Source organism: Zootoca vivipara, chromosome 5 (assembly GCF_963506605.1).
Source record: "Zootoca vivipara chromosome 5, rZooViv1.1, whole genome shotgun sequence".
Classification (NCBI taxonomy): domain Eukaryota; kingdom Metazoa; phylum Chordata; class Lepidosauria; order Squamata; family Lacertidae; genus Zootoca; species Zootoca vivipara.
In genome coordinates, this window is record NC_083280.1 from 69494728 (window position 1) to 69521758 (window position 27031).

At 47.2% G+C, this 27031-nt stretch overlaps 1 protein-coding gene across 1 annotated transcript; it reads left to right on the forward strand.

Annotated features, from left to right (window-relative positions):
* On the forward strand, positions 1–26159 carry LOC118096222 (testican-2). Its single transcript, XM_035137740.2, has 10 exons — positions 1–85; positions 3530–3575; positions 7175–7289; positions 8466–8580; positions 14937–15051; positions 16866–16985; positions 20583–20801; positions 21967–22029; positions 23219–23356; positions 24342–26159. The coding sequence occupies exons 3-10, from the start codon at positions 7258–7260 to the stop codon at positions 24485–24487; spliced, it is 948 nt and encodes a 315-aa protein (XP_034993631.2). The 5' UTR covers positions 1–85; positions 3530–3575; positions 7175–7257; the 3' UTR covers positions 24488–26159.
* Positions 26160–27031: the final 872 nt, after the last annotated feature.

Sequence of the window (27031 nt, forward strand, 5' to 3'; positions counted from 1 at the left end):
GGGATTTTTTACTTGTCTTTTTCTCTCCTTTTCATGTTATTTCTGCTGCCCTTCTGCTGTGGTCTGACTTATCCAGGAGGTGGAGGTTAGTATTGATTTTTTTATAATCTTGTTTCATTTTATCATCACATCTGTATCGTCTCCTTCTGTCCTCTACTGCAGCTCCTTCACTTTTAGTTCTGGTTTATTTTGGAGCACCTTCTCTAAGTGGTTGAATGTGGTCTGTGAAAAATTGGCCAGTCATCCTGGCTCTGCATGTTTCGATACCTGCGTCCATCTGCCAGTGAAATCACTGGTGCCTGAACAGGCACAGCACAAAGGTTGCATTAAACTAAATCCAATTTTGCTATAAACCCACGTCAAGGATGGTGTGCTTTAGAGCTGAATTAACAGCCAGGCTACGAGAATGAAAGAATCACATGGCAGGCATCTCCTGCTGGGCGGACCATTTCAGACTTCCAAGGACATGAAAAAGTTCCTTGGGTGGAGAGCCTGAAAGAAAAAAGTGTTGTCTCCAACATGCTTCTTTTCCGTGGCAGGGAGATTTGAGCTGTTTTTTGTTTCTATGTGATAAGGTAAAGGGACCCCTGACCATTAGGTCCAGTCGTGACCGACTCTGGGGTTGCGCGCTCATCTCGCATTATTGGCCGAGGGAGCCGGCGTATAGCTTCCAGGTCATGTGGCCAGCATGACAAAGCCACTTCTGGCGAACCAGAGCAGCACATGGAAACGCCGTTTACCTTCCCGCTGTAGCGGTTCCTATTTATCTACTTGCATTTTGACGTGCTTTTGAACTGCTAGGTTGGCAGGAGCTGGGACCAAGCAACGGGAGCTCACCCCGTCACAGGGATTCGAACCGCCGACCTTCTGATCAGCAAACCCTAGGCTCAGTGGTAGGAGAACCCAAAATGTAATTTCTCACCTACAGATGGAAGTGGCCGAGCTCAGCAAGGGCTGTTGCCATGTGGTTCTTCTGATTGTGTGGTTTGGCTAGGACAGAGCTTTCTAGGGCTTGGTGGATGGAGCACAACTAATATACTAGCTTCCTGTTGGTTACCGGGAGGGAGACGGGTGAGGTGAGGAGGTTGGCAGGGTGCAAATGCACCAGGATCAGCACCATGTTGGCTCTGCTGGTACTCCTGCACCATGCTGACCTCCCGGCTGTCTCCTCGCTCCTTCCCAGTGAGCTAGCCCAGCAAACGCCTGGTGAACTCGTTCTGCTTTCTTGAATCAGAGGTCTGGAATATATCAAAAGATGTTAAGCCCAACCCTCTGCTTTACACAGGGTCTTCCGCACAGGTAAGTCTCTCACTTGTAACACAAGTGTAGTCTGCATTTACATTTGACGCACCTTCGTAAATCCTGAGCGCACAAGGAGGACAAAATAAGGATCACCCACCCACAGCCTCTCAAGAAGGCTGTGCAGGAGGCATACTCTCATTTCTTCTGGAACTTTTGAGCTCCAGCTGAGTCTTTTCAAAAGCACCTTTTGCTGGAGCAAGGTGACTGGAGTGGGGATGCAGAACATGCCCCATGCTCCTTTATGGAGATTGTTGCAGCGAGTCAGAATATAAATCTCTTTTTGCCCATATACTGCATTTCCCCTTTCCCTCCCCCTCACACTTTGAAAACAACGGAGGTTGCCCACCTTAGGCACTGCCTGCTCCCTTGTGCTCCCTCACAGTCTTTAAAGTTGCATGAATGAGTTCACACAGTCCTGCAGCAGCCCAATAAGCTCCAATATCTCTTGAGTGGTATATTGCAGGGAATCATGCAATGATTAGAAACAACTGCATGTTGCTCTGACCTTCTGTGGGCTCCAGGCCTGACATGGCGTTGCTTGCGCAAATTGCTCTTTTGCGTCAGCATCTGTTGGCAGTTAATGTCTGCCCTGGCTCACCATCTTGAGTCAGGTATCTGCCCAAAAATATGAACAGCAGGAGGGGAGACTGGTGGGCCTGAGGGCCAAATGCGGCCCTCTCAGACTCTCCTCTCACAGGCCTTGCTCTGCGCCCCATCAGGTGTTTTTGCCTGGCTGGAATGGTGTGCCAGGATGGACAATTGACAGGTGTGTGTGTGTGTTTAGAAACCTCTGGCTCTTACATGGCATAATTTTGTCCCACGTCTTATTCCTCCCAGTTGGCCCTGCCCACCACTGTCATAAGGGCCTCCAGAGGTTGGTCAGGAGGGAATCCGGCCCTGCATCTAGAGGGACATTCTAGATGGTTCCGTGACATTGGTGCGACTCCCTTCTTGCAAAAGTCTGGCAGCATATTTGTGAGAACCCAGTAAGAGGGCGAGGTGCACCCCTCTCCTCCACAGGCGAGCCTTTCCTTCTCCTGCCTGTCAAGGTCACACAATCTTTGTCACCATGGCAATACCACCAGTTCCCATATCCTAAAAAAAAGTAGATGTGCTGCAACACAGGAGCGCCTTCACAAGACCACTGTACCACATGGAGGGGGAGAGCAGTCTGTCTAAATAATAATAAAGGCATTCTGACTGGTCAGCTCTGAGCCATAGTGGACAAGATTTTTTAAAAGAAAGAAAACTGCTGAGGTTCGGGGATTCCCTCCCCCCCACCAATCCTCACACACTTCATTTTGATGAAAGCGGGATGGCCAAGGGCTCTATCATTAAACTGCTTTTATTTTATTTTCTGGTTGATAGAGCATGTTTATTTCTGATTGCATAACACTTTAAAGCAGAAAATGGCTTCATTGATTTGCAGTGGGCTGCTAACTTCTGATTGCTTGCTAGCTTGGAAAATGTGAAAAGATTTTTTTTTTTTAAAAAAAAGTAAAAATAAGGTCACGAGGGACAAGAGAATATGACCTCATGTTCTGGAATGCCTTCCTAGTTCTACGCTGTAGGGTCTTGCAATGGCTGGGCCCTGGCATAGCAAACCTCGATCAGCTGATCGAGGACAAAGGCCATAGGACAAAGGGCATATCCTTTGCAGGGGCTGCCAACCAGCTGATCAGCAGTGCCTGCAAACCGCATTTTGGCTAAGCCAGGTCTTTAGCTGCACCACACCTGACACACCTCTATCAGCATGACATCATATGTGATGTCAGGTGGGTGTGGCTTGGCCGAAATGGCCTTGTGGGCCAAAATGGGGAGGTTGGAGTTGGAGGGGTGCTGATTAGGCTCATAGTACGAAGGTTTCCCATCGCTGTTCAAGAATGGACAAATCCCACAGAGCCTAGTCCATTTCTTTGCTTTGTGAAGAATCGAGGTTTTGAGAAGATTCAGCCTTCTTAAGGGCCAGCCCATCAAATCATTGAGCTTCTCCTGCAGAAAGGGAACAAAGAAGGTAAAACCAAGAGAAATTACAGCAACAGAGGCCCTTTCCTGGAATTCAGGCTGTCAAGGAAGCGTCATTGTCGCATCCTCTGCATAACATTATCTGTATGGATTTTGATTTGCCTGGAGTTCTCAGCATCTGGATTTTCATACTTGACATTTCCTCTTGTTTAAACTCTTTTAATTCATTTAGGCTGTCATTTTCCCTCCCCCCCCCATTTAGGATGACTACATCAAAAGCTGGGAGGATAATCAGCCAGCTGATGAAGGTACATTTTTTTCCTTTTCCTTTTGGTTCCGCTTAATCTTTTTAAAGGACCTGTTGCGACAATGTACCCAAGACCTTGTTAGAACAAGGTTCCTCCTGCCCTGCAAGATGGTAAATTTGGGAGCAAATCTCACTTGCGTCTACCTTGCTTTCATCTGTTCTAAAGACGTTTGAAAATGACTTCGAAGGCAAGACTACCAAGCCCCACAGTACAGGCGTGTTTGAAGAGAGATGTGTTTCCCAGTTTCAGTTTCACTAGCTGCAAAAAAATATGTGTGTACCGTGCAGGAATTGCAACTCTCCTTCTAAGTGGAGGGTATGGTCTTCCTTTTTTAAATCTTCCATTCCCTCTGTTCTTTTAGCAGCATGGTGTTACCTCCGAGCTGCAGTAGTCTTTCATATACAATCTACTTGCCAATGCATATTCTTAAAAACACAAAAACAATTTGTAGATAGGCCAATGTTTTACCTGCCCTTGATCATTCATCAGAGTGAGCTGCCCATAGCCTTAATCACTTTCTTCTGGGTTGAATTCTGATGCTCTTCCAGGTGTTTTGGTTAGTTAAGTCTGTTTCCCTGCATCTTAGATAAGGTTGTTGCGTGCCATTGAGCTGAATCGATTGTGCTTATGCGAGTGATGGAAATAACCCCCCTTTCATGTTAGTGGAGACACCTACTTCTAAACGTTTACAGTTTGCAGGTTTGGTTTCCTTGGTTAGTATCATTTAATTGCTACTTGAAATCGATGCCTCCAGAGTTGTGACTTCACAGATGATTGATCTGAAATTATTGGGTGGGTGGTTGATGTGACAGAGGAGAAATTTGCAGAGTAGAAGCACAGAGTTGAGCTCTGAGCAGCTGTCCAGAGAATAAAAAAAGTGGAATGGTGCAGGACTCAATTTCATGCAGGAGAGGAAATAATCTGAATCAATGGCTGTTTCAGGGGCTCGTCTTGCAGGGCCGTCTCAGGGGTGGTTCTGCAATTCGCACAAATGCTTTGCCAGAGGAGTCCAAATGGGCACTCCTCTGATTAATTTTAAATCTGCTTTAAAGACCTCCCTGTGCTTGAAGGTTTTCCAATTTTGGTCTAATTTTAATCTAAGCGTTGTAGTGGGATGGGAGGGTTTTGTGTTTTTTTAATTTCCTCTTTTTTTTGCAAGTAGGGCTATTGGTGCTGATCCAACAATATTCATGTGCAACAAGCCAAAGCTGTGCACATGTATCTCTGTCAAATCAACTGCAGTTGCGCTGATCAGCTGTTAGGTAGGGAAGAGGGGCAGGAAGGGTAAATGCAGCTGTGCTCCTCTGACTGGCAGCATTACAACTTTCAGATATGGCTGCCTTTTCGGCTGTTGTGTTTATGTGATTCTTCATGTGCGTTTTAATTCTTTTTCGCATTGGCCTTTCCATGTAAACCACTTCAGTAGGAATTTCTACTGAAGGGTGGTGTGGGCATTTATGTAAACAGGTCAAGTAACAAAAGCAAGATGGGAAAGTTGAGTTTCCGAAAGGGAGACTGGGAGGAAAAAAAGGGGGGGGGCGCTGGTACTGCATAGATATTCTAGCACATGGATGGGGAACGTTTTTCACCCAGAGGGCCAGATTCCCTTCTGGGCAATGTCCCGAGGGCCACATGCCAGAAGTTCAAGGAGGTTGTAAAGCCGAAACTGTGAATCATATGGTCTGGGGAGAGGGGATGTGGCTGGTGGAGAGCTCTAGGGGTCCAAAAGAGAGCGCTGGTGGGGCCATCAGACCTGAGGTTTCCCTTTCCCTATTCTAGGGAAAGTATATGGGGCAGCCAGGGAGAAAGGGGAGAATAGTTTGCTGGCTTAGATGCTGTGTGGTTACGAAACAAGCTTCCTAGCCAACCTGGAGCAGAGGAAGTTTCTTTCTTCTAGGCAAGACCATTGGGTCTGTCTAGTCCAGTGTTTCTCAACCAGTGTGCCTCCAGATGTTTTGGGACTACAACTACCATCATCCCTAGCTAGCAAGACCAGTGGTCAGGAATGATGGGAGTTGTAGTCCCAAAACATCTGGAGGCACACTGGTTGAGAAACACTGGAGTCCACTACTTCAACTGACACCAGAGCCTTCCCCGTTCCTTGCTTTCTGATCCTTTCTCCTGGAGATGTTGGGGATTGCAATCAAAGCATGAGTTCTATGGCAAGCAACTTGAGTACAGTATATCCACATGTTGCCTGAGCAACACGATCTTCTAAACCATTGAAAAATGTACGGCGCTTATAGCATGCTCAAGCTATAAGAACAGACCATAGTTCAATTGCAGATAGTTTTAAATTGTTTTTTAAAATAATAATAATAATTCACGGTCAGTTTTAATTGGCTGTAGTTACATTGCATCCTTTTATCCTTCCCATACACTGCTTAGAGGCTAAGGTGGCAAGTGGTGTAGACATGGTTGACTTAAATAAAATTGACACATAAAGAAGTAAGAGTGTATACTTTGCATACCCAAGCTCCCAGGTTCAGGCATCGCCAGGTATGGAGCTGGAAAAGATTCCTCTCTGAGCCAGTCTGTGTAGGCCAGGAATGGGGAACTCCCACCTACCATCATCCCTTGCTGGCTGAGGATGATGGGAGTTGGAGTCTCACAGCACATGGAGGCCACAAATTCCTCCATCTTGCTATAGGCAGAACTGAAATAGATGCACTGAGGTCCTGATTCTGTTTAAAGCAGGTTTATACATTCAAACTTTGAGGACCTGGAGTTTCGCTGGTTACCATCTTCCAATCACTGCTGGCACCAGACTTTTTTTTTAACTTTTAGAAAATTGAGTACTTGAGCACCAGTCCTTTGATCTCCCTTGGTTTTATTAAATAAAGGCAATTCAATTTAAAGAATGCCTTGACTGCTCTGGCCTGACCAGAATACTGATTTGCTGACCTTCAGAAAATAGTGCAAGAGCATTTTGTTTTTCAAAGGCTGCCTGATCCAGGCTGCAAACTTCCTGCCGTTGTAAAGTTTGCTGGCTTTGAACCCACGCAGATTTAAGCATGCTCATTATGCCCTTTGAAAGCGGCGAGCTTAAGGGCGCTTAGCTCTACACTGCATTGTCCTCTGCAGCCCAAATCCAACAGCAGTCACGGGCAGGCAGCTAGTGATGTGTAGCTGGAGGGACTGGGTTTAGAGGCACATCTTCAATTCCCATCCAAAGATGCGTTCTAGCCTATCCTCCTCCAACCTCAGGGGCTGTCAGGAAGTTTCAGACTACATCTGCCAGACAATTTGGTAGAGAGTAGATAACCAGGTAACCTTCTGTGACGTTGATCTATGATAGTGCTGGAGGTGAAATAGTTAAACGGGTTACCCAATAATATGAGAAACACGGTATAAGATAGCACTACAAACAGGACACTAGCCCAATTATCAGACTCAGTTTAAGTTGATTTGTGAAACGGCTTCTGATCCATATAGAGTTGCATGTAACAAAGTATTGCAGACCATGTTTGCTTTGTACTTTTTAGCATGTTGTGTGTGGTTGTCTGCAAGCTTCTGCTTTATATCAGGCAGCAACCTCTGCGGAGGTGCTATAAAAAGGAGCATTTAGTCATTCGCACTCCATTTACTTCTGGCTTTAGGTGTGGACACCACCAAGGATCCCTGCCAGAAAGTGAAATGCAGCCGGCACAAGGTGTGCATCGCCCAGGGCTACCAGCGGGCTATGTGCATTAGCCGCAAAAAGCTGGAGCACAGGTAAGGAAGCAGCTGGCCTCCCCATGAGACCCTGGTGGGGCAGTATGTGTTATTGAGTGACTTGCTCTTGCTTCTGACGAGTCCTTTTGTGGTGGGCACACCAGGGAGGAAGGAAGCTGTTATAAGTCAATGGAGGACAACCCAAACTTAAATACAGTTGACTAGTACAGTAGATTTAAAAGTGATTTGTTTTATTCAGGATATTGAATGAATATTTTTTAAAGTGCCAAGTGCTTGTCAGCCACCCGCTGAAGTGGCACTTGTTAGCCAGGACACTGAAACTCAGGAACAGGTATATTTCGGATCACGTGACATCGTTGTGACGTCAGGTGATGGAGGCCCCACCCATCTCTCGAAATGGCCCGTGGGAGTGGTCAGGATTTGGCCCGTTGGACGGATCCTGCTCCCCCACTGCCTGTTCTCACTGAACAAGCAGGTATAGAGTTGCCCACACAATTTCCATAAGTCTTAACTTCTTTTTCTTCTTTAAATTCAAGAGCGAAAAGGCAGAGGAGGAATAGGCAGTACCCCTAAGGGAGGCCCTATTGCGCAGGCGAACTCATTCCTTGTGGCTAAGGCTCTCTTCTGTTCCTTCACTTAACATTATGCTGTGGTTCACAGGTGTTCACACATGAGCTCTCTGCAAGTGTGTGCCCAAACTCCTGTGAAGTAAAAGTGGTGAGAAAGCAGGTACACACCACACACATTCATCTGAACACCCTTAAAATTTCCCTTCAGACTTTTGCTCTTGATACAGGATGGTGTGAAGTGGATCTGGGTCTCTTTGTTTTGTTTCTCCCTCGATGGCTTTTCACCCCTTTCTGTTGCGAACAAATCGTATAACTGAAGGTTAAAGTTGTCGCTGTTTGGCAGGCGGAAGCTCTGTGTGCGGCTTTCATGGCAGCACAACAGGCAGAAATCCATAGGTGAAGCTTTTCCTCCTGGTGGCTCTGTGAAAAGTTTCACTTGTGGATCCCTGCCTGTTATATTGCAGGCACCACAGTGATACCTGAGGAGCCCTCTCCAGTCTGCAGTTTCGGGATATTACACATTCCTCAAGTGTCAAACAGAGAAGAGCGCATCTTGTTCCTGAGGGCATGTTTGCTGCGAGGTTATCCCTGCTTTTAATACAAATTCTTTGTTTCTTTCTTATCTCTCCCTCCTGTGCACCCACAGAATCAAACAGCCTGCCCTGAAACTCCATGGAAACAAGGAGAGCTTGTGCAAGCCTTGTCACATGACCCAGCTCGCATCTGTCTGTGGCTCCGATGGACACACTTACAGCTCCGTGGTGAGAGAAAATGGCAGCAGCTAAGCCTGGAAACGAGGTTGGCGGGAGGGCATTTGTTCAGGGGAAGAAGCAGCCGCAATGTTTCAGGGGGTCTGGTCAGAATTTCATACCCATTTAGTATTATGTGGGAGTTTTTGTATCTCTGCTCTCTTGAGTTCTTTTACAGTCTTTGCTCGTTCCTTACTTCTTAGGAGTTATAGGGTTGCAGAATTGGAAGGGACCCTGAGGGTCATCTAGTCCAACCCCCCTGCAACGCAGGAATATGCCGCTGTCCCTTAAGGGGATCGAACCCCACAACCTTGGCATTATCAGCACCACGCTCTAGGCAACAGAGCTGTTAGGATTAGCTCCGAGTCCTTTTGTTTCTCTACCCACCAACCTATTCTATCTTCACAACAACCCTGTGAGGTAGGTTAAGCTTAGAAACAAAACAAACCTAACCACCCAGTAATGGACCCAAAGTTATTCAGCAGGCTTTATGGTGTACTGGGAGTTGGCTCTACAAACAGCTTATAAATCCTAATACAGTGTTTCTCCAAAGATAAGACACCGTCTTATATTTATTTTTCCTAAAAAAAAACCACACGGTGGCTTACCGTGTTTCTCATATTATAAGACATGTCTTATATTTATTTTTTCCTCAAAAAAACACACTATGGCTTATTTTCAGGGGATGTCTTATATTTTTCCTCCTCCTCCTCCTGCCATGGCCGGTATTGCTGCTGTGCCTATCACTATGTCTTATTTTCGGGGTATGGCTTATATTCCTTGAATGCTTAAAAATCCTGCTATGGCTTATTTTATGGGTATGTCTTAAAATATGAGAAACAGGGTATTTTCAGGGGATGTCTTTTTATCACTATGTCTGCCTATCACTATGGCTTATTTTCGGGGTATGGCTTATTTTCGGAGAAACACGGTAGTAGTAGGAAGAAGGAGGAGGAGGAAGAGGAGATGATCCTGGAGGAAAGGCAGCAACATATAAATGTAGCAAATAAATCAATCTTTACTTGTGTCTCATGCAACACTTCGCCATGGGAAAAGCTTGTTTCCTTAACTTGTTATTAGGGCCTGTTTGTTTCAGAATGGCTGCTCAAGGGACTAATGTTTCCTCTTTCCGCATTTCTGGATTGTAGTGCGGAAAAGCATGTTTTGTTGGACACTCTCGAGTGAGGCCATCTCATTGTGAGGGAAGTGCCTGTCTCCTTCCTTAGGACGAGACTCAGGAGTGTGAGCAGAAGACATGGAGACCCCTTGCCACTTCCTCCTGATGTGTCTTTTGACTGCTCACAACACCTCTCCTCTCAAGCTTAGAAACTTTGCCCTCTTTCCTACATTGGCACCTCACGGACATAATTTTGCACTTCATTAATGCTCTTCTCTAGGCTATCAGTGGGTGGCCTAAGTCCTCTCACCATTCATTTCCATCTGTAAAAACAAGGACAATTTTGTGAAAATTGTAAGGATACATTAACGCAAACTGTGGAGCAGTACTTAGTACTTCAGTACAGTTAAATAAATTACGCACATACATATATATATATTAGTGGAAGCACTGGAGGCATTGTTAGCGAGCGATATTAAAGATAATAACCAACAAAGATAACCTCTCTGGCACCTCTGCTTAATATATCACCAACCCACAAAATTATATAAAGATTATATATAACCAATTGGTGGAGGTCCCAGAGGTGGAGTAATTGGTTGATTTTAAAGATAAAGAAGGGGTAATTATTAGCTGGGATTTTTTTTTCTTTTTCTTTTGAGGGCAGCTAAAATTGTCATTGCTAAACCCTGCAGATCTGCAGAATTCTCGTGAATGCTAGTATGATGAAAAGAACCAAAAAGGCAGAGAGACAATAATAAAAAGAGGCAAAGCTTTTAAGAGAATAACAAATTGTACGAAGGCTTCACTTCCTCTGGTGCAGACACGCATTTAGTAACACAGGGAGGGATTCGTAGCACTAAGGAGATCGCGCTGTCAGCGCACACCTTTCTGTTTGCCTGACAGAGTGGTCTCCCTTCTCCCTTCTCATTCTGTACTGACACGTGCACCCCCTCGGCCAATTGTGCGGGCTTCCTTGTGCAGGCTTCTGCTAGTGTCTCCACCCCCGACACTGAGGTCCAATGCTGAGAGCCTTCTGGCGGTTCCCTCACTGCGAGAAGTGAAGCTACAGGGAACCAGGCAGAGGGCCTCCTCGGTAGTGGCACCCGCCCTGTGGAACGCCCTCCCATCAGATGTCAAGGAAATAAACAACTATCTGACTTCTAGAAGACATCTGAATGCAACCCTGTTTAGAGAGGTTTTTTATGTTTGATGTTTTGTTGTGTTTTTAATATTCTGTTGGGAGCTGCCCAGAGTGGCTGGCGAAACCAAGCCAGATGGGCGGGGTATAAATAATTTTTTATTGATGATGATGATGATTATTATTATTATTAAATTAAACTGGTTAGTCAAATCAGACCCACAGTAACAGAGGAAGCTGCCTTATACCAAGTCAGTGTCCTTTCAGCTCAGTATTGCCTGCACTGACTGGCAGCAGCTCTCCAGGATTTCAGGCAGGAATCCTTATCAGTCCTGCCTGGAGATGCCAGGGAGTGAAATTGTGACCTTCTATATGCAAGGCAGATGTGCTACCATTGAGCTATGCCCCTTCCTTGAATTTATTTTATCCTCATTGTCACCTGTAATCAAACAGGTTTTTGAAATAATAGGAAAACCTGCTGAAAACCCATTGAGCAGACCAGAAATCAAGATGAGTTTTGGCAGCAAGATCAAGGAATCCTTTTTTTTTTTAAGGGCACCTTCATTTCTGGGGAAGGAAATACTCTTGGCTGCCCCTGGTGTTGGTTAGAAAAGGGAGAATGTCTGTTACCAAGATGTTGATATCAAAACGTCACATCCTAGAAACAAAATACATACAATTAGGACATTGTCAATAGTTTTGGCCCACGGAATCATGACTGGAACCAACGGGTGGAAATGGCAACGAAGCGGATTCCAGCTTAATATTAGGAGAAACTTCCTAACAGTAAGAGTTCTTTGACCGCTTTGGGAGGTGGGAGGGTCTCCTTTCCTGGAGCTGTTTAAGCAGAGGCTGGTTGGCCCTCTGTTATAAGGGAGGTGCTGAATTTGTTGACCTTTCGAGGTGCCTTCCAACTTTTTGATTCCACGAAATGTAAAGCAGGTCCCTTAAAAAGATGGACAGCAGCAATACAAGTATCACCAAGGGTTTGAGGTCGTTTGACTTTCCTTCTAGACAAAGTGAGTCTCTGGGTGATAGCACAGTGGTATATTTACAGTATTGGAAGTGAGTGCAATACCCCTTTACGTTACATGCAGTACAGTGAAGCTGTACAGGATTGGTGTGACTCACTGAGCCAAAGCTCGTTTGGGTAGCCCTTGTTATGCTGTGCTGACCTACTTTTTCTGCCTTCTGGCTGTTGGAATGGGGGAGTCTGTTCCAACTAAGCTCTTGCCTTTAGCACATACAATTGCATTTAACTCTCTCAAAATAGAGAAGCGAGTCTTGTGAAGAATCACCTCCCAGCCTTGGGTAAACTGATTCAGAAACCGAAGCACAGTTCCTTTGCTAAAAAACGAGGGCGGTTTTTATACAGCTCCCAACATTGGTCTGGATTGGAGCATGCAATTCAGAGCTCTTTTGCAGCCATTTTTGGATTGCTCCGTATGGTGGCCGGGGCAATTTGCAACAGGAAGTGAGGATTCTGATTCTTTCCTGCTTGTCTCCTTGCATCCCGAGCACTAATTTGGCAGTGAGGTGGAGCATTGGAATCATGGCTTTGCCGCTATGTAAAGAGCTGTAATATGCTTTGAACCGACCACTTGGAAATCATAGATTTGGAAGTGGTCTTGTTGGACATGTAGTTTGATGCAGGAAATCCACGGCAGGAGCCCCCCAAGGGATGGTGGTCCAGCCTGTTGGAAGGCCTCCAATGAGTAGGGATGGGAGGAGAAATTCAATTCAGTTGAACGTCCCTAAATCATGCTTTCCAACACAATACAAGAACCAAAACACAGTCTTCAAAACTCACACTTTTCTGAATTTTGTAGTGCAGCTCTCCTGAGAAGTAATGTGTGAAGTGTGCATAAAAATGCATATATGAGTGAAAAATGACATGCAACAGATTATTGTATTGGGGGAAATTGTTTTGCGTACACTTGTTCATTAGGGGAAATTGCATACAAACGTGTAGATTAGGACAAATTTACACTAAAACACTGGTGACTTTTCATGGGAACTTTTTTTTATTAAAAAATCACAACCATGTGGAAATATGGAGAACTGATTTTAAGTTTGGAGAAATGAGAAACTGGAATAAATTGAAGATTTGTCCATCGCTTGTGCCAGTGAGGGAGACTGCACCATCCCTCTAAGAAATCAGTTCCATTGCCCACCTTGCTTAAGTTTAGTTTGGGTTTTGTGAATCTACCCCTTCATCTTCCCACCAACTAAATCCTCCATTTCCAGATGCTCTGTGTGTTTTGTCACAGCCAAATATACTGGGGTCCCCCCCCTTTTAAAAAATGTTACTCTTTCTCCCATCCCATCAGTTATTAAGATGTTGGCGAATGCCCCATGAAATCACAGCAGGTCAAGTCAATGGGGGGGGGGATATTTTTCTATAGTTTGCAGGAAACAGGCAGCCAGTTTTTAGCCTATTATGCACCAAAGAATGTTGAGAAGCCTTAGCCTGATTAGTTCGAAACCAGGACACAGCAGGAAATTTCATTCGGGGGAGATTAGCACTAAGAAGATTCATTGTTATTTGCTTTTGGTTCCTGTTGCTTGAAGAGTTAAATAAATAAAAAGTAACAGGATCAGAAGGCTGGCCTGCCGCAAAACCCTTCTGTTGCAATCTGCCCCTGGATTTCAAAGGGGTCAGCGGGAGAGAGATTCTTGTTGCTGGAACTTAGACCTCCTAAATGTACTCAGAATAAAAAGCAAGGATCATCATGGAAGGGGGCAGGATCTAGCCATGGAGCCTTAACATTCACAGAGCATGGGGGAGAAGTTTGATTCCCCGTCCCTATGCAGAGCCCTCCTGCATTTTGGCATGAGATATAAGCAGAATCGGGTGCACTATAATTAAAAACCCCGTCCGTGCCTCTGCAATCAAAATCCCACACCAAGTCAAATTCTGTGACCTGTGCAAGCAGGTGAAAAACAAGCCCATTTGCAAGATGTCTCTAATAATGAAAAATAGCGATCAATAAATAAATGCAGAATTCTGCAACATTTCTTTTGTGCTAGTCATTAGGAGCATGAGAAACTGCCTCGCGCACTGAAGCCCCACCCCAGCTACCAAAAGCCTTATTTATTCCCCGCTCCCTTCCCCTCCCTTGCACACATACTTGTGTATATATCTTCCCCGTCATAAAAGCAGAAATTCTCAGAAAGCCTCGTTTTGTGCTGCTCCTTTCCTTCCCCCCCATGGAAATAACGGCAGGCATGTGGCCTTGGCTAATAACAGAACCCTTTCCTAAGTTGGACCACACATCAGCTGAGTGCCATTGCTCCAGAGGCAGAGTTCGTTATACTGCCATAGGAACACTTTCCAGGACCCGCTGTGCCTTCTATCGCGGACAAAAGGGAAACGGTCACATCCTCCGATTTATTATATTGAATGTCAGCATATTGATATATGCAGCCGCTAATCCCTGTGATTAATGTGTTTATACTGGAGCTGATTAATGGAGTTGCCTCCCATCAAGGAGGAATATTATTCATGGAATTTGGAATTGGGCATGGGGGGCGGCGTTGTAACCATTATGAACTTGTGCATGAGTATTCAGCCGTTGCATTAAGCGGTAGGTGAATCGCCATCTTAGTGCAGAACTTAGAGCATCTGTTTGTTGTTTGTTTGTAGTGCTCCAGAAGCTGAAAAGCAACTCAACAGATCAGTTAAAAAAGCAAGACAGTTGCTGCCCTCCGGTTTATAACCTAAAAGAGATGACACAAGAGGGGGAAAGGGGATGGAGGGAAGATAAGCAAACTCAGGCACCAGGTCTTTGCAGGACCAGCTGGGATGGAAACGAGGAGAGGAGGACCCCAAAGGGTCTGGCCTGTTGACCGAGGTGATGAAGTGGGAGGAGAGGGAGGCATTGCCCACTCTGTAAGTGTTTGTGATCTGTGTTGGACAGACTAGGCAGGGACTACCAAATGAGGAGGGGAGAGTCAGGCGGCAGCAGAGGAGCAGGTGAGATGAGGCTGAGGAGGTTCATGGCAGACTCTCCTAGACCAGCAGAGTCCCGGAGCCTGGATGTTCCCCCCACCCCATTGATTGGCAAGTGTTGACTTCCCTGACTGTCTACTCTCTATTCTGTCTTGCAGTGCAAACTGGAGCAGCAAGCCTGCCTGACCAGCAAACAGCTGACCGTTAAGTGCGAGGGGCAATGCCCATGCGCGAGTGAGCATAGCCCGACCTCAGCCACAGACACCAAACAAGGTCAGGGGGAACATTTTAGTGAATAGCCTGGTGACGGCATCTTCTCCTTCCCTTTCCTCTGCTGCTTTTTGTGTGAAAGACAGAAACAAAAGCATGCCTAAGAGCAGACATCCCCAAACTTTGGCCCTCCAGATGTTTTGGACCAGAATTCCCATCTTCCCTGACCACTGGTCCTGTTAGCTAGGGATCATGGGAGTTGTAGGCCAAAACATGTGGAGAGCCACAGTTTGGGGATGCCTGCCTAAGAGTTTGGCGTTAGATCATATTCCAAGGGGTCCCAATCTCCCTCGATCGTGCCATATGCATTTCTCTGCCAGGCAAACTACATGAGACCATTATCCAGATGCAGGCAAGCTCCCTCCCCTAGTAACACATCTCACGCCGCAGTTTCGTGTGCATTGTCATCGTTTTGTTCTGGGAAGGTGACCCTGGGGTTGGCATTACTACCAGGCATCCTTGGGCAGCTTTCAGGGCTCCAGCATTGTGGCAGCGGGCACTGCTGCCGCTTGCCGTGGACCCACCTTTTTTTAAAAAAAGCTAGTTCTCCAAGTTGGGTCTACTCACTGTTTGAATTGCCCACAAAACGCTCCCTTCCCCACTGCAGCATTGTTCTAGGGCAGTGTTCATAGCAGAGTCTCAGCTGCACACTAAGCCCACCTGAGCCCACTGCTGGGGAAGGGTGCCCATAAAGAGTACACCTGGCCCAGGTCCCCCCACACACACCTTGGGTCTCCTAGGCTTGGGTCAATATGCTGCTGACCTAAGAGCTATGGGAAAGGTTAAAGCACCAAAAATCAGGTTCCCCCATGATTGCAGTTCTGGCCCACGCAATAAAGATTCAGAAACCATTCCAGCACATCTGCCAAGAGCCAGTCCGCATGGAAATGTGAAATCCAGTTCACGCTACACCGTCATTTGCAAAGTGGAGGAAGGAAGGAAACAGGTCCATTTTGTTGTTGCTTAGATTTCTTCCTTGCCCCTCACCATAAGGACCCAAGGCAGGTTTAGACAGTATTAAAACCAGATGAACCGATTTACAATCAAAAATATAAGGTGGGTCCTAAAAACATATAGGCATCAAAGGCCAGGATAAAGAGGTAAGTATCTGCTATGAGGCATGCATGAAAATAAATAAATATAAATAGAATGCTTAATGTTACTTAGCGAATATAGCACTGTTACCTGTGTAAAAATTAGCAAATTAATTATGTAAGTTTTGTTCAATTAACTGGTATAAAGGTTGCAACCTAACTATTGTAACTCGTTTCTGAGTTGTGTGCTATTCTGTACCTAAACCCTTAAAGTGGCAGGCTTCTCTCTGCTGCTTTCCATCCCCATAAAAGTACAGAAGGCCAAATTCTAGACCAGTCCAAGATGTGTAACGCACTCTGGTTAGGCAAGTGAGTGGTGCTCTTGTCAAATCCTGGAGTTTATCCACCATTTGGACAGCTCAGACTTTTGTTTAAGGCAGGGATTGAAATGGACAAGGATTTCCAAGCTAATAAATGTCACAAGTCATTACCTTCCCCAACTCCTCAGTAAGCAGTCCTTTCTGTATTACACACATAAACACACTGAATTTACTCCATGGAGACGGAATATTTTGCTACTTAAAAGAGACTCTTGCACAATGGATAAAATAGTGTTTGGGTGTCTTTCATGTTCTTGTGTGGAAAGGCCATGAGAAGCACACTTGTATGCAAGCAGGCACAAATGTGCTTGATAACTGCATGCTTTTTCCTTTTTTTGGCTCAGTAACTTGACTCCTTCCCAGCTCGGGGTGCTCAGTTAATAATTCTGCATTTGATTTACAGAAACCTGTACTGGGCAAGACTTGGCAGACTTGGGGGATCGGCTCCGTGACTGGTTCCAGCTCCTGCATGAGAATGCCAAGCAGAACAGCTCCGGGAGCGCAGGGGCCAATCCAGTGAATGGTATGCAGAAACGGTGTCCGTTGTCATATGCATGCGCGTACAAAAACAGTCATGGGAAGACGGAAACGGAGCCATGCAATCTCTGAAGAGATTCTCTCTGCAGTTACTGGACTGATACCTGTGTCCAGTGATTCCCTTAGACCAGGGGTCGGTAAGGTTTACCGGCCATGGGCCAGATCACTCCTATGGAGATTGTCCGTGGGACAGACTGGGGCAGCGTGACGTCAGAAATCGTGTCTGTGCGTGTCTGCGGCACTGGAAATTGCTTCTGCGCATGCCCATACGTTGAAAATCGTGCCTGTGCAGAAGCAATTTTCGGCGTCTGGACATGCGCAGACGTGGGTTCCAGTATCTGCACGTGCACAGAAACAATTTCCGGTACCGCTTGGCAAGTCCCCATGCTGTGCTGGTTTAGTGCAGCACGCAGGGGACTCGCCGACCGTGTGGCTCAGTTCAGGGGTGGCTCATGGGCCGGTAAAACGGTCTTCGTGGGCTGCGTCCGGCCCATGGGCCACACGTTGCCGACCCCTGCCTTAGATTGAACATCTCTGAGTTGCAGGTAGATGGCTGGCTGCATGATTGAATAGGTTTAAAAAGCAAACACCTTTCTGTCCTTGGAAAGCCTGCACGTTGGGGTGAAAGGGTTGCGTTCAAGGTAGTAGCATTAAGGCGAACCTTATGTCAGGATGAATATTTCTGCTTGCACAAGGAAATGTTCTCTTCCTCTGCTTTCCCCCATGCACCCCCTAAATCTCTTATGGAGTTTCTGCCAACTCTCTGGAGTAGATTTGGGTACAGTGGCTGGGGACCCAGTTGTGTTAATGCAACCATTCTGTTAAATACCGCCCCTATTTCTTCTATATATTTATTCCTGGCAGGCTGGTTTTCCACACACAGGGAGCTTTTGGTAGGAGAGAATGCTGAAACGTGTGATTCACCATCTACGAAGTGGTACAGTCCTGCGCAATAGGATATTTCTGAATGCATATTTGGCTTAACCCAGGGGCTGGGGAACCTGTCATCCCATCACCCAGAACCAGCATGGCCAATGGACCCCTTGGCTTAACCCCTCTCTTTCCTCTAAGTTATACCAGGAATAAGAGGGTTGTTTCATTCAGGTGTGAAAGACGCAGGAACACATTCAGCTGTAACTTCAGCAGTGCAGAGAAACCGGTGGAAAAATTCCGCCATGTTTTCAGGATCGACGTGAGAAAGCTCTGTCTTCTGCGCTGAACGAGGGAAGGTGACCACAACCAGCCCTTCAACAACTCCTGTTAGAGAGGGGCAGCCTTGTTGCAATGAATAGGACTTTGCGAGAGCCACAGGCTCATTTATTTCACTGGAGCCGGCACAGCAGATGTGCCTGGTTCCGTCAATCTTCATTCCCCCTGTTGTGTCAGCTCTTATTTCCCCTTGTGAAACTAAATTGTTTTTGCTTTGGCTGAGCAGTTATTTGTTGGGTGCCAGCAGCTTGTCGTATTTCGGCACTAAACTGGTCTTTATGTGTGACTCTATTAGTTTATATACCATGAGATCAGGAACGGGGTTTTCCACACACAGATGCTGCTGGACTACGAATCCGGTCATCGAGCCCAGCTGCCAACCAAGCTGGCTGGGAATGATGGGAAATGTAGTCCAATAAACTCTGTAGAGCCACAGCTTCCCCATCTCTGCGCTAAACAGTTCAAGAGTCACCATGATGTTCATCCAATCAGATTTGGTGCGTTAAGTGCAGCTTTACATGTGCCATTTGCCACATTTTCATCAGCTGAAACACAATACTTTGTTCTCAGAGCTGATCTGAGAAATTAACACTCTAACAACAAGCCAGAGTCTGGAATTTTCAAAACATCGTCATCATCATCATCATTATTATTAATATATTTTGTAGTTGGTGTGATGAAAGGAAAAATGTGCTTAGCACAGGAAATTGGAGTGGTGCGTCGTCAGCCAATGCACATTTTGTACATTAAACCAAGCAAACCCTGCTCATCTCCTGGCTGCTTCCACAGAGCAGAGCTTTCTGTGTGGGCCACCCACATTCTGCCAGTTGCTGTGTGAGCACAGCAAGGCAAAGGTTTTTGCGCACTTGTTTGTTTTAAACAAGTCCCCAGCCCCTGAGCAGAGTTGGCAGATTGGTCCCAGAGCACACGCAGAACGTGGAAGTGCGGCCGGTCAGGAGGAAGATCATTAGTTTAAATGTCAGTGAACAGAAACCGCCAAGCCGCATGCTTCTCCCACAGGCGGGCCTTTGCGTTGGATGAAGTCTTGCCCCGCTGGGAGGGTGATGCCCTCGTGCCACCGTTGGCTCTGCCGCTCCCAGCCCTCGGCTTTCGTAAGCAGAGCAGTGAGCCGGTGTGGCTCACCTCCAGCGGTGAGGAAGTCCATCTGGAACCAGCCTGGCAGCAGCATCACAAACTACGTAGGAGATAGGAAGTGAAGCAGGCCGTGCGGGGAAATGGCAAGGCTCCCATCTCCTTCAACAGCAGCTGCTTTTCCTAGAGGGCCACTTTGAGAAGCGAGCCGAGCGTGGTGGGCCGACACTGCAGCCATGACCTTTTCAGGCCACTGTCTTCTGCTGTCCTGCATGCCACGTCCTCCTTGCATCTTCTGCCTCTAGCTTGGCTTCTGGAAGGAGAGAGGTAGCAGCTGGTACCTTGTAGAGGACCAGATTTTGCCTGTGGGCCTGCAGTTGTTCACCTCTGCTCCATACACGCTTAACGTGTATTCGCCGTGCAGAACTGCAAAGGTGGTCTTTTGGGGTTCCGGTGCAGAATTTCAGGCCTGCAGGCCTGAAGTTTGAATCCTGATGTGCAGCAGCATTGACAGGGCAGACTTTTCCAGGAGAGGCCGTGCATATGCACAGGCTTGTGTCGACACACGGGCTTTTAAATAAGGAAAAATTCTGCAACTAGGAAGACGGAACCCTGTGAGCGGTATAAATTATGCATATCGAGCCTATTTGCATAATGCATGCAGCTTCTCTGAGGAGCGGCGAGGCACTCGAGGAGCACTTGCCTCTCAGCCACAGGGTGTTCTGCTCAGCTTCCCATTTGTGTAGCTCCTAAGCATCGCCTACAAGTTTTTAATCACCACAGTCTTTGTAGCCATAAGGTCTAGCAGCTTGCTTGGTTTCTTTAAAATAACGAGTAGAACCTGCAACAAATCACTGCAGGTGATCTGCCTCTCAGTGCAAGTGCTCCTGTTCAGACATGGGCACGTTATCCTTAGGATACTCCATTGCACACACAATGTTTTTTTGTTTACCAGCTGATACTCAACATTCCAAAGCTGTTGAGCATGCTTGGTCTCCATTGGGTTGCCTTTGGGTGCTTTTGCCTCCTAGGGGTGTATTTTTAAAGTTTTATACTTCTTCTTACCTTGACGTTCACCTTCACACGCTGCTTCCCCCGCCTCGTCTTAGAGGGAACAATGGAAGCTGAGGTCCTCAGGATGCTGAAACTTGAACCCAAATCCCGCACTTGCAGGCGCAAGCGGCCCTCGTTACAACTGTATGCGGAGAGGGACCTTCACTCCCCCTTACTCTTCTTTCTCACTCTCTGCTGTTGTTGTTTTTCAAACCCCGTCTGTTTGCAGTGCTGGACAAGAGCCTTGTGGCCAGTTGCAAAGACTCGATTGGCTGGATGTTTTCCAAGCTGGACACCAACGGCGACCTTTTCCTGGACCAGACGGAGCTGGCAGCGATCAACCTGGACAAGTACGAGATCTGCATCCGGCCTTTCTTCAACTCCTGCGACACCTACAAGGACGGCCGCGTCTCCACCGCAGAGTGGTGTTTCTGCTTCTGGCGAGAAAGTGCGTCGCTGCAAGGTTTCTTCTAAGAGTTGTTTTGTGTTGACTCCTTCCAGTCAGCCATATCCTGCCGTTCTTTATATAGTGCCAACTGTTGTAAGCGATGCTGAAAGAGATACACACATGCTGACAAATGGGCTTCTCTCTATCTTTCACTGATGGCACTGAGCAAAAGGCCTCTTCTTGGCTGATGTGTTTTACCATAGCATGAAGCTGTTTAAAGAGGCACTTGTTACAACCCCACTTCGATTAAAGATAATCATCCTTTATTTGCACGCTACCTTTCCGTCGTAAATTTTGCTCGTGGTGGCAAAACTGGCAACAGAATTTAACAATAAGTTAACCAAAACATCTCAGCATCTATACCAAAAATTGAACATTAGTAAGGTCTACTAATAAAACGCAGAAACATCCCTGTAAATAAGGTGCCTTCAAGATTAATTCTGGACCCCAACGGAAGCCCCAAAACATCACCCCACTTTGATAGTCTCTAGCAGCATGTTTTTTCCCCCAGACTTGCAGTGAAGATGGTCTCTCTTATATTTTCTCCCCAGGAGCTGCCAATGGTTTTTAGGAGGGAGAATATTTGCTTAGCGCTTAGAATCATAGAATCATAGAGTTGGAAGAGACCACAAGGGCCATTCAGTCCAACCCCCTGCCAAGCAGGAAACACCATCAAAGCATTCCTGACAGATGGCTGTCAAGCCTCCGCTTAAAGACTTCCAAAGGAGGAGACTCCACCACACTCCTTGGCAGCAAATTCCACTGTCGAACAGCTCTTACTGTCAGGAAGTTCTTCCTAATGTTTAGGTGGAATCTTCTTTCTTGTAGTGCTTTTTCTTATGAACTCAGAGCCCTTGTGTACACACATACCTCATCAATCCTTGCAACAGCCCTGCAAGGTAGACCAGTGCTGTTAGTAAATGAAACACCTGGTATTTAAGTACCGGTAAGTGATTTTTCTTAAAGGCTCAGAGCGCTTTGCATATGTTATGTTAATGATCCTTCCAGCAGTCCTGCAAGGTAGGCCAGTTCTTATACCCTCATATCAGAGATTACTGGGGGAGAGTGGCTCATTTATTGACGAGCACACGGCACCGCTGAGATTGTTTTGAGCTGGTTTTTGGCAATTCTGCAATGGACACACATTTTGCTTTGGGTGTTTCAGAGCCTCCTTGTCTTGTGGAGCTGGAGAGGATACAGATCCAGGAAGCAGCCAAAAAGAAACCCGGTGAGTTGGAAATGGGGAGCTATTTGGGGATGGGTGAGAGAAGGGGAACGGGATCTTGTGGGTGTCTCGGTGCTGATAGTCGATGCTTGGAAGGTGCTTCACCAGCCGGTGCTGGTTTGCAAAGTCTCTTTCACCCAAGCCCCATCTCTGCTTGCCCCACAGCTGAGGGCCAGAGGATCCACACCTGTTTTAGATGATGGTGTCATGGAAATGAAGATTTAGGCAGATCTAACGGCTCCTCCCTAAGGCCCAGCTCAGGCACCCCCAAACTCGGCCCTCCGGCTGTTTTGGGACTACAATTCCCATCATCCCTGACCACTGGTCCTGTTAGCTAGGGGTGATGGGAGTTGTAGTCCCAAAACAGCTAGAGGCAGTGGCGGAGCTCCATGCTCCGGCACCGGGGGTGGGGGTGGTGGAGAGAAGGTGGGGGGGCTGGTGCACATCCTGGGGCCGTGGTGTGCTGCCTGTGGGGGGGTGCCCAGCGCGGACAGGGGGCAGCTGCGATAGCACCCCACCAGGATTGCGCCACTGGGAATCCTCCGCCAGTGGCTGGAGGGCCGAGTTTGGGGGTGCCTGGTCCAGCTCATACATGTGAGTGGCCATGCCCAAAGCAGACTTATAGCTGGAGCCATTTGTGTGAGCAAATCCCCAATCTGGGCAGATTCCAGCGATAATCGTGCAACTAGCTCATTGCCACAGGGCAGGGGTGGTTGCTCTGGCAGTATGCATATATGGCAACCCACTATTATGATTTTTGTCAGTGGTTTTTGCACACCATAATTCTTGCCAGGGAAATAATCGCTGTGTGAAGATTTTCCCTTGTCATTTTCCATCACTTATGTTTATTCATGAAAGTACCTCTTAGGTCAGATTTTTTATTTATTTAACTGTGTACTGAAGCAGCTTATTTTTAAAAGTAGTTCCAAACTCCGTACTCTGGCCAATTATTCCTTACAGTCTTAAGTTCCTTTCTTGTTCAAAGTGTATGATATTCCTTTAAATTCCCAGTTATACAAGATGCTGAGGGCTGCTAGGGTTGCCCGATGTCCTCTTTTTCCATAGCACATCCTCTTTTTCACTCTTCAAAACACGGCAAACCTAAAAATCATTTCCCAGCAATGGAGTCCTGCTGCTGCAAGCATTGTACCCCAACTCTACTGACGCCCTGTTGCTGATTTTGCTTTCCCAGGGATCTTCATCCCCAGCTGCGATGAGGATGGGTACTATCGGAAGATGCAGTGCGACCCAAGCAGTGGGGAGTGTTGGTGTGTGGATCACCTTGGCATGGAACTAACAGGAACGCGGATGCATGGGAATCCAGATTGTGGTAAGGAGAATGAAGGGGGGGAGGGGGAGAACTGTTGGCGGTTTGGAGCACAAAATGTACGTGTTGCACACGACAAGGGGGGCCTCCAACGTGGCCCCCGTCGTGGACTGGTTGGATGCAGAGGAACGGTGGGAAGAACCAGCTGTGGAACCCACACGAAGGCTCAGAGCCCAGGGAACGGTGGTGGTACCACTATGGGCAGTCAGAGGGAGAAGACTGGGAAGAGGAGGTGTCGGAAGCTGAAGAGGTAACAGGGCTGAGTGAGCTGGGAGAGTCTGTGGCAGAGTCCAGAAGTTGAAGCAGGAGAGGAGGGAGGCCAAGAGGCAGAGAGGAGTCTGGCTAGTGAAGAGGCACAAATGTCTCCCCCTCCTGCTGCGACCAGATCCACACACACACACACACACACACACACAGTCTCCCAGAACATGCAGAAAAATGAAGAGGGCAGAGGAATGGGAGACAAGACAACAGAGCCTTAGGCTGTTGGGGAAGGAATTGAGGGAGGAGCCTTACAAAGTGGTGGGAAGGTGGGGACCTCGCAACTGCTTCACTGGGGCAAGGCCTACTAGGAAGAGTTGCTGCGACCTCTAGGCCTGCACTGTTTTGGTTTCTTCAAATAAAGAGTTAACTTCACAGACACTGGACTTAGGCAGCAGTGAGGAGGTGGAAACCTTCAGTCTCAGCAAGTGCTTCTGGGCGGGGAGAGGGGGGCAAGACTTGGCAGAGACGAGTGCTCATGAGGCCTGACACTCCTGTTTTTTGCTAATAAAGAGTTAACTCCGACTTGCTCGGTGTGATTTCCTGCTGGCTTGCTCCTGTTGGCCCCACTTGAGTAGAGTTGAGCAGAAAGGCTTCCTCGCCATGGAAGAAGCGAAGGAAAGCCTTCTGAGGGGGAGGGTTCACCATCCACGGTTACCAAAGTGCCGCACCTGCCATTTCCTTACTAACGCCGCTGCTTCTGCTGTTGTTGTTCTCGTCATTGCAGATGATATCGTTGGATTTTCGGGGGACTTTGGGAGTGGCGTCGGGTGGGAAGACGAGGAAGAGAAAGAGACTGAGGAAGCCGGCGAGGAGGCCGAGGAGGAGGAGGGCGAGGCGGGAGAGGCTGACGACGGAGGCTACATCTGGTAGAAGCCGCCGAGGGCACAGTTTGGTCAGGATGCTGGCTGCAGGGCTGGGAGACGGCTGTCGAAACCCAAAGGAGAGGAACAGCTTAACAAGATGATCAGGAAACACAGTTGAATGTAACTAACTATGGCAGAACATGTTGTGTGCGTGTGTGCGAGTGTATGTATGTATGTATGCACCTGCCTGGGTGAGTCCATTCTCCTTACAAGGCCGTGGGGATTATCTGTTTCCCACCCCCCAGCTTAGCAGAGATCAAAGCTGTATTGAAGCAAAATGGGAAAGGGGGCAAAGTATTCTGCACTGTAGGTTCGGGTGGTCTTTTTATATATATATATATATATATATATAAATATATTTAAAATATGTAATTTAATTTAATGTTTAAATTGTCTTATCACACATTTCCGCTCATAGCCAGACTCCAAAATATGTTTACCTGCCCCATCATCTCTCGTGTTATGATTCCTAGCAATAGCTTCCAATAATTTACACCTTGTTAGGTATGTACACCTTGGCCCACCAGTTGCTTTCAAGCACATACCTCTGCAAGCGCCCAGGAGCTCTGCCAAGCATTCCTGGGTCTTCGTTGCAACGGAAGAGGTGTGATCAGGTCAGGGATGAAGAGCAACCCCTTTCTCTTCCTTTGACCGAAAGTTAGACCCATATCAGGCTGGGACAGGTAGCACAGCGCTGGTTCCAAACTTGGCTAGCATATCACGGACTTCTCAGACACCCAGAGGGTCCTGCAAAATCCTGTCTCCCTGGAATATTCCCCACAGGAGGCTTGGCATCCTCGTAGTGATTTAAGAACCGACAGGTGGTCACAGGGTTGTGCCCGCCAATTTAAGAAGGGCCTTGCAAACTTGTCTCCACTTTATCTCTGGTCGCTGTAGAATGACGGGCTTCCATTTGGCCTCTCGGTGCCCTGGCAGAGTGACAGAGGCATTTGGGCACACAATTGGCTGAGAAACACTGATTTTTTTTTTAAAAGAGAAATAACGTTATCGATTGTGGAATGCAAATTTGTGGGGCGGGCTAGGGTAACTGACGGCAAAAAGGCATCCCTAGCTAGGAACAAAGTTCCCATGACGAAAAAGGGGACCATCACCCGTCAACAGCAAAACAGCCACCCCCGGAGGTATGCTTCCGAATAATTTGGGTTGCAGTGTGGCGTTGCTATTGGCTGCTTTGTTTCTAGCTAAATAATCCTTTAAAAGAGACAGTCGTCCCACTGCTGCTGCATTTGGACGCACCCACTGCTTTGTGGGCGTGGGTTCCTGCAGGTGTGAGATTCTGTGTGTGAGTGTGTTGTGAGTGCATGGGTGTTGCAGCCATGGGTGCCCTCACGCAGTGTGAACAGATGGTGTGCGTGTGTGTGGGCGTGTGTGTGCATGGAGAATGAGGGAGAGCCAGCTTGGCTGATTACATTGAGCATTCCAGAGCTTACGCAAAAACTGTGCTTCCGGTAGAGCCATCTAGGCTTTCTGTGTGGCTCCATATCCTTCAAATACACACAAAAAATATGAATAACTGTGGGATTATTATTTTTTAACGTTAGCTTAAACCTCCCAATGAGCCCAGCCACATGCTTGCAGTGGCACCATAACAGAGAACACTTGTGTAGCCCAGCTGTGATAATAAACAAGCCTTGCTGTGTTGACCTCTCTTAACCTTCCTTCTTGCCTAGGCTTTTCCCTCTCTTGTTTGTCTCTGTCTGTATACACACCTGCACGCTTCACACCCCTCCTTTATCCCACTATTACTTCTACTTTTCTGCAGAGAGAATAATAGATTATGACCGAGCGAGACTTGGAACTTGGAACTGTCAGGAGGGAGTGGCCTTCTCAGTCCATGTCCTTTGGGAAATTCCTCCTCTTCCTCCTTAGACTTTGCATTTTTGTACCCTCCCCCCTAGAGTTGGAAGGGACCCTGAGGATCAGGTGTTCCAACCCCCGGCAATGCAGGAATAGGCACCTGCCCCATAGAGGGATTGAACCTGCAACGTCAGCACGAACTATCCAGTGACTTACTCGAGCTTTGGTTTCTGGAAAGCCCCTCTTTGAGGTCTCCTCCACTGTTGTTGCCTCCCCCCCCCTTTCTGCCTTTGTGTCTGGGACTGAATTTCCCAGTTGTGCATGTTTAAACATCAATACATGTACCTATCAATACATCTTTCGAATCCAGGAAGCAAATTTTGCTAACTTCGCTCGTCAGGGCAGCATCCCAAAATTAATGCAAAAGAGAAGAATTGCCCATCTATTTGGACCCAGGAGTGACCAGGATTTTGTGTTTTAACAGATGGCACAGTGGTGTGCAGACATGCCAGGGGGAGTGGGGTTGGCTCTGCCTGTATTCCTTGCACAGCCCCAGCCTCTCCCTGCCAACCTGGTTTGCCCCATCCAGGGAAGCAGCAAGGATGGTGCCCCCCCCCCAGACACTCTAGAATACTGTAGAACTGGGGAGAGGGGGAGAGAGAGAGACAACAATTGTGTGTGTGCGTGCGCTTGCTGTGTTGATAAAAAGGCTTATGGTTTACGATTGCTTGTC